The 15,660-nt window shown below is 40.2% G+C and overlaps 1 protein-coding gene across 1 annotated transcript in view; it reads right to left on the reverse strand.

The window, feature by feature from the left end:
* Positions 1–15,660, reverse strand: part of LOC139711394 (uncharacterized) — a 58,184-nt gene that overhangs the window by 29,678 nt on the left and 12,846 nt on the right. The window contains exons 2-4 of the mRNA XM_071623279.1: positions 10,988–11,266; positions 3,486–3,623; positions 1,095–1,314 (exon numbers count right to left, since the gene is read on the reverse strand). Of these exons, the coding sequence (XP_071479380.1) occupies positions 1,095–1,314; positions 3,486–3,623; positions 10,988–11,266 (637 nt within the window). The remainder of the gene's footprint in view (positions 1–1,094; positions 1,315–3,485; positions 3,624–10,987; positions 11,267–15,660) is intronic.

A 15,660-nucleotide genomic window follows, 5' to 3' on the forward strand; every position in this document is an offset into this window, starting at 1 on the left:
ACTTCTCTTCCTCTTTCTTTTTCCTAAAATGCTAATTGCCAAGCAGTACTTAAGGTTTCATCAAAGTTGTAATAATCAAAGCCTTTTTATGAACATTCTATCATACCTGGTAACTCGAGAACTTTCAGGAACAATGATATCACTGCATACTCACATTACACAAACATATTTAGAGTTTATTCCACTTTCCCCACTCTGAATTGCTTTTAAAGTAAAATTTCCTTCAACTGTTCATCCCTAAGGCAAAATATGCCAATGCAAGTTGACCACATGATAGTGGTCATCAAAAGAGAAGGGCTATCATTTGTGGTTGTATAAAAAGTCAAAACCGGAAGAATGACCTTTTCTTGATTACTCTGGCAGTGTGTAAATGTGAAACTTCCGCTCTTTTCATGGAGTAAATATTACATGTACTCACTCGTGGTTGGTCACATGACCAGCCATTTGACTTAACTAGTCAGTTTCACCACAACTTTCAGGTACAATACTTGTACAGTACTCCCCTATATAAAAGGAATGTGTTGCAAACGAAAGGGAAAAAAAAGTAGATACATTTTTTAAAAACTGTACGGAATTCTATAAAATATACAATGTGTTTTATGTTTGGATTCAAAGTGAGCTTATTTGTTTTACTTCAGTCCAAAAATCTGCATCAAATTGGGATTATTCTTACGATGATGATTACCATTATTATCTTTATTACCCCTTTTATCATTATCATTTCTTTTGGCTACTCAAACTCAGTTCAGAGGGCCTTTCAAGCTTACTATGGCTTTCAATTTACTGATTCTTGAGTGGAGTTACTCTCAAGTACTAAAACCTCGTCTGAATACTGTATACGTCATATTATTTCGCTAGTCTAAATTTTCGCGAATCGAGAATTCCCGACGATTTCGGGAGTGGTTAAATTTGCGATCGTGGAGTCCTGTACTGAGCGGAGAAATATACACGTCATATGCACATCGGGATCAGAGACAATATTTTCTAGTGTCTTTAATCTTTCAAATAGCACCTGACTCGCGAAATTTGCGAAAATAAAAAACCTCGCAAAATATTCGGCGTATCACAGTAATTAGTGTTTATAGGGGACCCACCTGCCAGGCCGTCAGGCACTGGGAGCAGAGGAGGTGGCCGCAGGGCTCCAGCTTGATATCCTTGTCGTTCTCCGTACAGATCTTGCAGAGCTGGAAGCTGGAGCCGATCTCGCAGTAGAGCTCGTACTGGTCCGCCGTCACATGGATGAGCTCCTCGGGTGGCTTGGTCAGCACCGACGTCAGGTCGGGATTGTCCTCGCATCCATCGGGATACTGGTAGCTATGGCAACAGGAGGACGAAGATGAAGAACATGGAGAGGAAAAACGCCCAGTGTGAACTTAGCCGAGATAACAGCAGTGTTCATTGTACCTTGTCATTTCCTCAACCCCAATCATAATTTCAGATTTGCATTCTATCGTCAATCTATACATCAGACTTATCTCTATAGTCTTTTTTTTCAAGGCTACTATAATTATTTTAGACACACCAAGATATCAGAAGTAGTACAGTTGTATGAATTGGAGAAAATATAATGTACAGTGTAGATATGGGTTTCTTTTAGTGGAATGTGGGTATGACTTGATATTAAGGTTTGTTTGGTTTTTTTTTTGCTCTCACTTTCATCACCATTTCTGCTTCACCATCTGCTTCTGATTTCACTGAATTTCATTCATTTGTGACCCTGCACCTCAAAACAAACAAAAAGTCGCCAGACATGAATTTTTAGTTAAGACCATATTCTCAAAGAGCAGACTTTAAGCTTTAAAATGATGTATAACTCAAATCAAATGGACTCTCCTAACCTATCTAAATATTGGAAAGAAAGCACAAACTCAGGAAAAGTGTGAACTGAGAAAAGAGGCTCTGAAGTACAGTGTCTATTCAAGCGCTTAATCTTGACCAAACCGTGCTGACTGTGCGATGAATGGCACAAAAAACAGGAAGTAAACCACCAGAGTAACAACAATGAAGGGATTATCAAATTAAACTGAAATTAAGCATGTCTCATTAACACATTCTGTCCATAATTAATGCCAACTTTCAAAGCAGTAGCACTATCCTTTCAAAAGTTATTAGAGTTGAAAGTGAAGAGTGTGGACAAGGTTTTTCAGAAATGAAAAAGGGATTCTAAAGACACACCTAATCACACTATTCTACCAAAACTGTTCAAGATAAACTGCTAAAAAAAAAACACTTTCCTGCCTGTTTTATGATACCAAATTTTAGCATAATGTAAAAGAAGACCCGCTCTTTCAGAAAATATGGAAAAGTCAAGTTCGGCTAGGTTGACCCATTTCACTTATTTTCAGTCCTAACGCAAAATTAGTGTGTGCGACTTTATGTTCGTTTTGAGGTGCATGGTCACATTTGAAAGTCTTCAACATTCACTCCAAGATTTGACAACATACAAAATGGTAAAAGCGTAAAATCTGCAGGGAGAAGTAATCATATGATAAAACAACTAATGGCTGACTCCACACCCTACTGAACAAGCCAGAGGCAATAAAGTTGTCATCGACACACCCCAGCTATTAACCTTGGGCAACTTGACACCTCAGGGGGGTTCCCCAGGGAGCTGAGAACATATCTCATCAGCAGTGAAGCAGATGGGTGGTGTTGAAAACTATGCTCACATTTTAAATGGATTTACCACCCTTTTTAGCCTGCTGCAGGGGCAAGTTCAGGCCGCAAGTGGCCGTCACTTGTGGCAGATGTGTGGTAGATAATGTGGTCTCTGTGGTTTGGGGAGGAGGAAACTCCCCTGGCAAGATCTCAACCACTGAGCAACAAGTATTTTGCACGTAGTCACATTTGAGAGTACAAAACGCGGTGCTGGTGGTTTGTTGTTGTTGTTGATGTTGTTTTGTTTTGTTGCTGTTGTTGTTGTTTTTGTTGTTGTTTGTTTTTTGCAGAGGAGCATTTCAGAGAGTCTCAAAATCCTACCCTGACCTGCCTCCTCTTTCAAAAGAAAGAAAATGCATTATATTCACAACAAGTAACCCTTTCGACTCTGGACAGTGTGTACAATGATAAGGGTTTTCAGTGCCAACTTGCACTCAAGGCACACACGGGGTTTAAAAATACACTTCACAGTGATGGAATCTCATACAAAAATGTATGTACCGGTATGCAGAGCTACCAACATCCCCCCCCCCCCCCCCCCCATCAAACTCAGGGAGATTCCGAAGAACAATCAATCAGGGAGATAATACTTCTTGCACTTGTATTTTCTCAATGGGCAAAAAAAAAAAAATCTCAAATTAGAAAGTCATTTATATAATTGTCCTATTATAAAAGGCATGAGGAGATATTGAAATTTTCAAGACAGCTTCCTGCAGAATCATGGAGACTGTAATTGGCAGCTCTGTGTATGAATGCAGTGCTATAACGAACGGGGACCCAGTCCTAGTCCTGGACTAGTAGTTCTGGACCAGTTCTCCGCTACTCACAATCCCTCCCGGTTGCCGTCGATGAGTGCCTGACATAGCGACTTGTTCTGTGGAATGGTCTGAAGAATTGTTTTCTCTTGCGTCACGTAGCCGATGGCCCACTGGCCCAACCTCGTGCAGCTGAGTCGGAAGATGTAGCTGTCGGGGTATAAAAGAGAAAGGATATATTTTGAATGGAGAAGGAGAGGCGAGGCAGACAGACAGACAAACAGACAGACACAAAAACAAGGATGCAACAAGACAGAGAATACATTCTATGACATATAAACAATGTGACGGGGGGGGGGGGGGGGGTGTGTTCAGAGGTCCAGGAGGACTATCAGTATTCAAAACAAAAAAGCAACATACATAGCATGTATGTACACACTTTCTTACACAGGGGAGTACAAACAGATTGACAACTTCATGAAACAGATACAGAGGCATGGGTCTGACAGACTGACATACAGACCAGCCAAGACAAACAGAAAAAAAAGATAAAGATATAAAGACGAGATGTAACAAAACTTTAAAAAAAGAGGAAGTTCATATATCAGAACACAGATTGAACATTCAAACGGGCAAATGAAGAATAAGTGCAAATGTGACCCTGCACCTCAAAACAAACAAAAAGTCGCCAGACATGAATTTTTAGTTAAGACCATATTCTGAAAGAGCAGACTTTAAGCTTTAAAATGATGTATAACTCAAATCAAATGGACTCTCCTAACCTATCTAAATATTGGAAAGAAAGCACAACTCAGGAAAAGTGTGAACTGAGAAAAGAGGCTCTGAAGTACAGTGTCTATTCAAGCGCTTAATCTTTACCAAACCGTGCTGGCTGTGTGATGAATGGGACAAAAAACAGGAAGTAAACCACCAGAGTAAACAACAATGAAGGGATTATCAGATTAAACTGAAATTAAGCATGCCTCATTAACACATTCTGTCCATAATCAATGCCAACTGTCAAAGCGGTAGCACTATCCATTCAAAACTTATTAGAGTTGAAAGTGAAGAGTGTGGACAAGGTTTTTCAGAAATGAAAAAGGGATTCTAAAGACACACCTAATCACACTATTCTACCAAAAATGTTCGAGATAAACTCCTAAAAAAACACACTTTCCTGCCCGTTTTATAATACCAAATTTTAGCGTAATGTAAAAGAAGACCCGCTCTTTCAGAAAATATGAAAAAGTCAAGTTCGGCTAGGTTGACCCATTTCACTTATTTTCAGTCCTCACGCAAAATTATGTTCGTTTTGAGGTGCACAGTCACAAATGGAGAAAGAGAGATGGACAGAAAGACGGATTTACGGGGACAGTCAGACACACAGACAGACAGATGAATAAATTACATACACTGCATAAAATGGAAAGAATCAAAAGATGGACATGATAAAAATATGTTGGGGCACCAAGAAATGTTGACAATGATTCATATTCAGTATTTTTACTAGGCATGGTACTTGAAGACCTTCACAAGAGCTGGCTTGCTGATATTTATTTGATCAATCTTTTGTCTGTAATTCCAAGAAAATGGCAACACACTTGTACAAAGATCTGAAAGTTTGCCAGGATTAAAATTCTGCAGAGAGCGCAGTTTGAAAACCCTAAAAAAAAATGCATTTCAGCTTGTCTTAAAGTTAGTGTCAAATCTGACTAGTAACAAGTGGAAAAGAAAACTCAAGAGAGTTTGATTTACGAGTAACATCGCCGCGTCATAGACAGATCATCTGCAGTCCCAACATTGGGTTTCGAGGATCTTCTGATGTATGAGTTACCGGTATGTTGTTTTCTTTCCACTATTTTTAGCTGTAAATGTAAACTTCGTAGCCATAGCTGTACACAGAATTCTTCCCATTTATGCTTTACTGTTTATGTGGCAATACACCTCTATATTAAACACATGTTTCTGTGAATGTAACACTGTGATGTCGGGTTTGCCGTAGGAATGAACATTTAATGATCAGTACATGTTCCAGTAACATGATTCAATTTTATAATTAAATGGATAAACAGTATTTCAGCATCAGACAATATTTGTACAAATTTTTGAAGTGACAGCTATTAATGGCTCGGTCACAAATACCATTTAAGAACTGCTACGAATGCTGTACGAACGATTTTTAGACAATTTTGTAAGATCTTCTTTAAGAAGGCCGTACGAAACCAGCGTTCATAGACAATTCGTAGGCCGTTCGTAAGTTCGCAGCCTGGTCGATGGTCTTGTTCAAGATTTTTTTTTAACTTCGTACGAAACCCTCTCTTCGTAAGGTGGCTGTACGAACTCCAGAATTCGCACAAACAGTGACATTCGTACGAACAGTGACATTCGGACGAACGCATTGTTCGTACAAACCTTTGTGACCTTACATTGTAGCTTTACCTGGTTTACACCCACAAATGGTTCTAGAATGAATACAAAGTTCTGATGACTCCCCCCCCCCCCTGTGTTTAAAATTTCTTCTTTATTTCTCCAGATATCAAAGTTACAATTTTGTACCACCATCCTACCAGCTATTTTGGCTAGTTGTGGAAAGGAGCAAGGTTAATGAGTGACTACTATAAAAAGCCCTCCATTTGGCCATCAAGTTACTTGAATTATAAAGTAATGACACTACGGAATTAGATTAAAAAAAAAAACAAGAACATCTCTCTATGTATACACATTATTATCCATAAATGATATTTATTAAGCCTGATATTAACCAACTGAAGGCTAGTCCTGAGTATACTCAGGCAGGTGTCCATGGAACATGCATGTTATAGCAAAATCAGCTGGTTCTCAGTGGGTTAAGATCAATGTTCTGCAGGTGCAGCAATGGGAAGACTTAAATCAAGAGTGACCCCCTCCCCCTACCTTTTAACCTCTACCAATTAATATATCTGCAAAGTATTATATTCATGTGCAAATCAGGGTACTGGTATTATTAATACCACATATAGCCCAAGTGCAATCTGTGTGGGCAAAGCTACCTGCAAATTTGACATCGCAAAGGGAAGTGTTTTCTTGAATTGCCTCTCTGTTTTTTTGATTGCTTCTGCACATGCCTAACACTGTCTTGTCATTCACAGGGAGAAGATGAAGAATTCCAAGTCATCAACCACAGTACCGTATGCCTCCCCAAAAAATTACAATGGGACCCTCCACAATGATAACTTTGAAAATAGTGAATCAATCCCAATACAATTTCAGTGTATGAAACTATAACTTATTACCCACATCTTACAGAAAACCCCATACGATTTGCTTCAGTGGTCAAAGAGAAATGAGGAGTTTTGTAGAGCATGTCAGGAATCCCTTCCCTCCAAGTTCTGTCCATTGTGTTCACCATGAATTATGCAGTTCCAAGAACATCCAAGTGCCTACAAACTTTGAAGAGTCAGACTCATGACATGCGGTATAACGATCCACATTTCTCTGTGACCACTTAACCAAATTAAATGGGGTTTTCTGCATGATATAGCTATTAAAGATGTTGTATGTCAAGATCATGAAGTAGCATTTATTTAATCATATCGGAAGTTATCAATGCAAAAATCCAATTTTATTTTTTTTTCTTTTGGAGGCGGGGGGCGGGGGGTACTGTATTAAATGCTTTGCCTTTCCGTGACCATGGATAAGACATAATGGAGCTATCCTCATTCACAGCTCTCCTGTCTTTGAGGATTTCAAAAGTTTTTGTTTTCTTTTTCTAAAGAAAAAGATGAGTCACTGAAGCTCAGCTTATACAATATGCACAATATAAATATGCAGCCAAAATATCAAAGAAAATAATGACTTAATATGATATTAACTTGTATTCTTGCTTAACACACAGATGTAAATTAATGTCGTACCCTATAAAGCTCATCCCTCCCCCCACCTCAAAACATAACAATTTTATTAATGATGTCATTTATACAAATGTTGATGATGGTGAAATTCTCTTTACTATCATGTATCATTATGATTATCATCTTCATCATCTTTCCCTAACAAAAAAGTCCTGTGGTACTCCCTGTGGTACTTGTCGGTACCACACAATGTACCACACACTTGTAATGTTACCACAGGAATTGTGTGGTACTGTACCACAGGCTTGTAGGGTACTCCCTGTAGTACTTGTCAGTACCACACAATGTACCACATAAATATATGTTACCACAGGAACTGTGTGGTACTGTTTTACAGGCTCATGTGGTACTCCCTGTGGTACTGGTTGGTACCACACAATGTACCACACAAATATATGTTAACACAGGAACTGTGTGGTACTGTGTCACAGGCTCGTGTGGTACTCTGGGATGTACCACAGGGCAGTACCACAGGACATTACCACAGGAAAGTTCCACAGGACAGTACCACAAGACAGTATACACACAAATTGTCCTGTGGTATTTTGGGACGTATACCACACAACAGTACCACAGGACAGTACCACATGAATTGTCATTTGGGACGTACCACAGGAGAGTACAACAGGAATTCCACAGGATAGTACCACAGGACAGTACCACACGACTTGTTTTGTGGTATTTTAGGACGTACCACAGGACAGTACCACAGGGCAGTTCCACAGGACAGTACCACAGGAAAGTACCACAGGACAGTACCACAGGAAAGTACCACAGGACAGTACCACAGGAATTGTCCTGTGGTATTTTGGGATGTACCACAGGACAGTACCACAGGATAGTACCACAGGACAGTACCTCACGACTTGTCCTGTGGTATTTTGGGACGTGCCACAGGACAGTACCACAGGGCAGTACCACAGGAGGACAGTACCACAGGAAAGTACCACAGAAAAGTACCACAGGATAGTACCACAGGACAGTACCACACGACTTGTCCTGTGGTATTTTGGGACGTACCACAGGACAGTACCACAGGGCAGTACCACAGGACAGTACCACAGGACAGTACCACAGGACAGTACCACAGAAAAGTACCACAGGATAGTACCACAGGACAGTACCAAAGGATAGTACCACAGGAGAGTACCACACGACTCGTCCTGTGGTATTTTGGGACGTACCACAGGACAGTACCACAGGGCAGTACCACAGGAAAGTACCACAGGACAGTACCACACGACTTGTCCTGTGATATTTTGGGACATACCCCAGGACAGTACCACAGGAATTGTCCTGTGGTATTTTGGGACATACCACAGGACAGTACCACAGGACAGTACCACATGATATTACCACAGAACAGTACCTCACGACTTGTCCTGTGGTATTTTGGGACGTACCACAGGACAGTACCACAGGGCAGTACCACAGGAAAGTACCACAGGACAGTACCACACGACTTGTCCTGTGGTATTTTGGGACATACCACAGGACAGTACCACAGGAATTGTCCTGTGGTATTTTGGGACATACCACAGGACAGTACCACAGGAATTGTCCTGTGGTATTTTGGGACATACCACAGGACAGTACCACAGGACAGTACCACAGGATATTACCACAGGACAGTACCTCACGCCTTGTCCTGTGGTATTTTGGGACGTACCACAGGACAGTACCACAGAGCAGTACCACAGGACAGTACCACAGGAAAGTACCACAGGATAGTACCACAGGACAGTACCACACGACTTGTCCTGTGGTATTTTGGGACGTACTACAGGGCAGTACCACAGGACAGTACCACAGGATAGTACCACAGGACAGTACCACACGACTTGTCCTGTGGTATTTTGGGACGTACCACAGGACAGTACCACAGAATAGTACCACAGGACAGTACCACACGACTTGTCCTGTGGTATTTTGGGACGTACCACAGGACAGTACCACAGGGCAGTACCACAGGACAATACCACAGGAAAGTACCACAGGATAGTACCACAGGACAGTACCACATGACTTGTCCTGTGGTATTTTGGGACGTACCACAGGACAGTACCACACGAATTGTCCTGTGGAATTTTGGAACGTACCACAGGACAGTACGACAGGAATTCCTGTGGTAATTTTCGATGTATACCACAGGAGAGTACCACAGGAACTGTCCAAAATCCCACAGGAAAATCATAATATGGTGCTATTCCACACAGAAGTACCACACAGCAAATTAAATTCGTAAGTACCACAGAAAAATGCTACAGCATATTCTTTTTTTTTCTTAACATTTTATACCAGAGGACTATCACATCAGGAGAATATCAAACAGCAGTACCACACAGGAGTACCACACAGGAAAATTGTAAGGCAGAATCAACTGAAATTTATAACAAAAATACAAACAAAAAAGCACATATTAATATTCCTCAATTAATTGATAGATGAGTTATGCTGTGAATTGTAACAATTGATTTGCCATTACTTATCCTGTCCTATACTCCTACAGTATTACCTATTTAGTGAAAGTGCTGATGTAAAGCATGAGAAATTTCATAAGGACTTCTGTGGTACTCCTGTGGTACTCCTGTGGTACTCCTGTGGTACAAATTTTGACATAGCTCATGAATATTCATAAAAAGCACTCTAGATTTTAGAAAATACATATATGTCTTTAAAAAATCAAAGTATTAATGATGGAAGTTACTTTGAACTTTATGAAAGATTGTCTAATTATGTTATGTTATTCCCAATATCATAGATATTGTTATGAAAGTGTAATTTCATATCTTGATAATAAAGTATAATCGAGTTAGTAACCATGCCTTAATGCTTTACGGATAGACGGCCATATATATATGTACTGATAGGGTCGATGGCTACCTAGGAATAGAATATGACTATATAGATCTATTATAGGACTAGATTGGCACTTGGCCATTAGACTCTCGTTTGTGGTTATATGTTAGGAGTAGGACAGGTTATTAAGTAAGGCCATGTTTGTCCTGAAATCCATCACTCACCTGTCAGGAATATTCCGTGAAATGTGGCTACAAGTCTCCCAGATTTTTTTTTTTCGATCTGTCCTGTGTGGTACTCTCCTGTGGTACCATGGAAATGCTGTGTGGTACTGCCCCGTGGTAATGCTGTGTGGTAATGATCGACCTGTGGTACTGTCCTGTGGTACTGTCCCAAAATACCACAGGACAGTTCCTGTGGTACTGTTCTGTGGTACTAGTCCTGTGGTACTGCCCTGTGGTACGTCCCAAAATACCACAGGAATTCCTGTGGTACTGTCCTGTGGTACTGTTCTGTGGTACCGGTCCTGTGGTACTTTCCTGTGGTACTGCCCTGTGGTACGTCCCAAAATACCACAGGAATTCCTGTGGTACTGTCCTGTGGTATGTCCCAAAATACCACAGGACAATTCCTGTGGTACTGTCCTGTGGTACTGTCCTGTGGTACTTTCCTGTGGTACTGTCCTGTGGTACCGTCCTGTGGTAATTACCACAGGAGTACCACAGGACTTTTTCGTAAGGGTTGTCTGTAGTATCATTATCATTATAGCACTGTTATTACTATCATCATCATTGATTTAATTATCACTAATATTTAGGTGAATTATTATTAACAGTAATAATAAAACCAGCTTTAAGTAACTAAAATGCAGACTTCATATCTTACCTGCCAGGCTTATTGATGTACTGTTCCAGGCGGTTCTTGACCTCGTCATAGGTCATAAAGGACATGTAGCCACGGTGGTTGACCGCCAGACAGTTCCAGTTCCGCAGCAGCGTGGACCACGGCTGGAAGAGGCGGGTGAAGACGTCAAACTCGAAGTTGGAGATGTAGTCGTTGCGCGTCAGGTCGATGGTGGTCTTCAGGGCAAAGGTTTCCATGGAGGAGCGCACCTGGTGGACCTCCGTCAGCGCCGACCGGAAGCTCTTCCAGCTCACGATCGTCCTGCGATGCGAGAAGATGGGAGTGAAAACAGAATATTTTAGAAATCGCTTCTTGGTTTGGCAAAGATAAAGTGAGCACATGTATCTCATTGGGCTGAAGACCAGCTGGCGAAATGGTGGTGATTGAGTCTCCCTAGTCGCGGAGACTTCAGACGTGAAGAAGAGAATTGAACGTGTTCAAGTTCTTTGGAGACTCTTTCCAGTCTCTACGTTTCCTAAGCCTCGACCAAGTCACGCAGACTTTGTAAATAAGATTTGCAAGGTCTCCACAATGTCTCTGTAACTTCTCTGTGACTTTGTCAAGACCTGTTGGTGACCGACCAGAAACGTCACAAAGATGTTTCTGTGACTTAGAAGGCATCGCGGAGACATTGCAGCAACGTCTCTGCTACATGTGTTGTTTGGAGACATCTCTGAAGTTGCTGTGGAATGTCCTCAGTGAGAGCGCAAGCCATTTTTTAGTCTTTCCAGTCGCAGGAGTTGCGGCAGATGTAACCACATACTGTAAAAGTGGATATTTTCGCGCGACTAATTTTTCGCGCTCGGCGGAGTATGAAAGAAGAGTTTCATGTGTTCTTAATTCCGCGCGATCAAGACAGCAACTCTTGGAACATATGGCAAGCAAAAATATTTGCGCGCCTTTCTTTTCGCGCTAGTGTCTGGTTGCGTGAAATGCGCGAAAATTTCAACACCGCGAAAATTTCCACTTTTACAGTACGCACTTTAACCATCTACAATTCACAGCAATCTAACCAAGAGACTGATTTACAGTGTACTAATGTACAAAAATAATAATAAAAATAATAATTACCATTATTATCATCATTATTCCACAATAGTCAAATTTATGAGTGCTTCTTTCATTGGGGTCCTTGTATGTTCAAGCTTTTCTATACTGTAAAACACAATATATTCGCAGGATGAAATTTTCACGAATTGGAGCTGACGGCCTTTTTCGTGGCATGAAATTTTCGTGAATTGCCACTGGCATTCAATGCATATAGTGTACATGTAGGTAAGAACTTTCGCGTGCATTTTAATTTTGCGAATCTTGGCTCTTGTGAAATTCACGAAATTAAAATGCATGCGAACATTCCTCGATTTACAGTAACCTGTTCCTGATAAATAAACTTTGATACTGGGAATCTGTCATGCATACATTGATTTTTGCTATGTCAGGCAAGCATCGCGTATACAAACCTTTCTGGTTGTCAGCAACAACATACATGTATGTGTAAAAAAAGAAATGAAATATAATTGGAATGTGCCAATACAGTAATAATAGCAAACGGGTCCATTCCTTTCAGAACGCACAATGTGAACGGAGGACGGTAGGGTTTGCTGACTGTGACTTGTCATATCTTGGGAACCACAACGGGGTCGGAGTTGTTCGCCCATTTCCTGGAAGAACTTTATTGTTGTGTGAGGCAGACTTTATTCCTGGAATGTTACCCTCCTCCTCAAAAGAAGGGAAGTTTGAGATTCTTCAACTGGCATCAATTTTACAAGACTCTCTCTGTCCCCCCCCCCCCCACCCCCATCACCCCCTCCTTCTTTCTCTCATTCAATCACGCCCACAATTTTCCACTTAAACGTCCCTGTAACACTAATTGTCCCTCTGACATTAATTATCCACGTGAAAAGGTGTTTTGCCTCATTAACAGAATGGAATAAAATGGCAATGCAGAATGTTAAAATACAAATGTAGTTTGGCTGTTCTCACTGTACTTCAAACCCACATGGCTGCCGGGACTGTAGGGTTGACAGTCTGCCAATGAAGAGCCTTCCAGCTGCTCTTCCTTTTGGCAACAATACAGTCCTTTTTGTAGAAGTATCCTTTGTCAAAAAACATAATTCTGAGAAAATACATGTACATACTGGTATGTGTGGCCTTCAAACATCACGAGGAACTGATTGCACTGTGGAAGAGCAATTTAAGGATACAAGTGTATTGGCATTGGTATCTACAGTATTCCTATTAATTCTGATTGCAGTGGTAAAGCCTGGTTGGTGCAATTGCAGCAGATATCAAACATGAGAAAGACATTGAATCTTAATGGGTATTTTCACAATGTTCTTTTTTATCATTTCTTATTTCTAGTTTTACATCCCGTACATGTCTCAAGAATTACAAGTGAATGATGATCTTCATGTAAATCTGCACCTGCAGCAGCCCCATCTGTCCCTCAGGAAAATCACGGAAATTCCTGGAAATTCCCATGGCCATCCTTACAATAGACAGTTTCTGTATTAAAATGCATAACTTTTTCAATTCTTTGCATGTTTTGCTTGCAAAGGATTGTCTGAACAACCAAAAAGCTTGCCCTAGGCTTGCCTGGCACAGCAACAACGTATGAATGCTATCAAAAGTGGAATTCCTGCCTAGATAAAAAATTGGAGCAGGTGAAGCAAATGGTACATTAATACTAGGCTGTGGGAAAAAAAAATACCCTGGATTTTAGAGCATTATCTTTACAGAAATAATCTATCAAAGTATTTATAAAAGCAGTTACTTTTGTAAATTAGGAGGTCACACACATTTTCGCAAGATGCTGTTTTCGCGAACTGACACCAACACCATGTACATGATGCATTGTTACCCTAATGCATGGCGACATTTTCGCGTGTTGTTGAATTCGCGATCCAACTGTGATTTGCAAAATTCATGAAAATTAGAACCTCGTGAAAATAACATGCTATTTATGTACAGTACATGTGTTTGTGTGTGTGTGTGTACATCTATGCATGTCTGTGTATCATACGCATGCATGCATTTGTCTTGAATAATCATATCATATGAGCAATAAACTACTCTGTCCAATATTGACAAGAAATGTCCTGCTTCCCAGCAATAAGAAGTTGAAGATGAAAGAAAAAAAAAAAAAACCTTCAGAAATTGCCCTGCTTTTGTGGCTCATGTATGAAATGGGGGGGGGGGGGTACATACTCATCAAGCGATAGAAAAATATATCCTACAAGTTGTACATCATACATCTACATACTATGCATACAATGCTTCTATTAAAGCGAAAAGCAATCCCATGCATAAAACCTATATACACTGTACTGGGGAAACAAAATCATGACAATATTCAAAAATACAATTGTACACAGTGATCACGAAGTACATAGAGCTATAAACCTTTTGGGAAGTTCAAGTACTAACGAGTACATTTGTACCATGTCCCATAATGTGAACGACTTGTACCCAAAACAGAGTGCACCCGTGCAAGCTTTCTGGATAATGCAAACAAACAGTGTTCTCATTGGAATAGAACAGAGATTGTCCCTGTTGGTACAGTGCGTACAGCAATGCACAGACAGTAAAAGGAACGGAAGGGGAAAAAAAAAATCAATGCTGTGAATAGAAATTTTGTCGCAGCTGAATGGTTTTGTCAAGAGAAAAAGTTCACCGTGATGGGTGGAGCTACCTGTATAGTGTAACCTTGCCTCCTGTACATACAGTGTATTGTAGAATATGTTCGTGTGTTCCAGATTTTTTGATACACCACAAAGATTCTACACAGATTGTGTACTACTCTCTTTTCCATGCCTTCCATGACTGCTAGTGCTATACTGTATACATTTGTAAGCTGTTATTTTTGCGAGGGTTTAATTTTCGCGAATTTTGCGAATCACTGTTGGACCGCGAATTTAACAACACACAAAAATGTCGCCATATGCTACTTATTTATAGTGCACTTATGTTTGGGAAGCATTGGTGTCAATTCGCGAAAACAACATCTCATGAAAATGTCCATGATCTCCTCATTCGCGAAAATATGTACGCGAAAATAACAGCTTTTTATACAAACAGGCATTATTTATTGTACCATTCACAGGTAAAACAAAAACCCGCTTTAGGAAAAAATATAAAAAATAAGCGAATATCAAGATGTAAGTGAATGCAAGACTTCTGGCAACATTCATTACAATGACATCACATCACCTTCATTAACATCTACGTGTACAATGTACATGTGACTGCAAACAATTACTGTTTGCTTTTGTTGTTGTTGTTGTTGTTTTTTAAAGAAAGTTGTACCAATCCAAAGCTCATTCTAAGTCAGGATTTTGTATGTAATACACGTCTCCTGCTCCTTCGCTTCTACTCTGCAACAATAAAACTAAAATCATCTTTTAAGTAAACTGATATGCAGTATCATATTCTGAAAAAGGGAATGAAGATGTATGCAAAAATTTACATTGTATCTAGGCAACTACATTGTACATTTGTATACACACTGTACAGTAGTTTGACTCAAGAATACAAAAATGAGTACCCGTACAAGGCATGTTATACTGTAAATCTAGGCTTTATTGAAGAACAAATGGACTGTAAAGGCCTACATCAAATTGATATTCTTCTTTTAATACTGTGGCTGAAAGAAGTTT

The sequence above is a fragment of the Diadema antillarum genome, unplaced genomic scaffold (assembly GCF_040938485.1).
Source record: "Diadema antillarum isolate AM-2024a unplaced genomic scaffold, OU_Dant_1.0 seq00001654_RagTag, whole genome shotgun sequence".
Taxonomy (NCBI): domain Eukaryota; kingdom Metazoa; phylum Echinodermata; class Echinoidea; order Diadematoida; family Diadematidae; genus Diadema; species Diadema antillarum.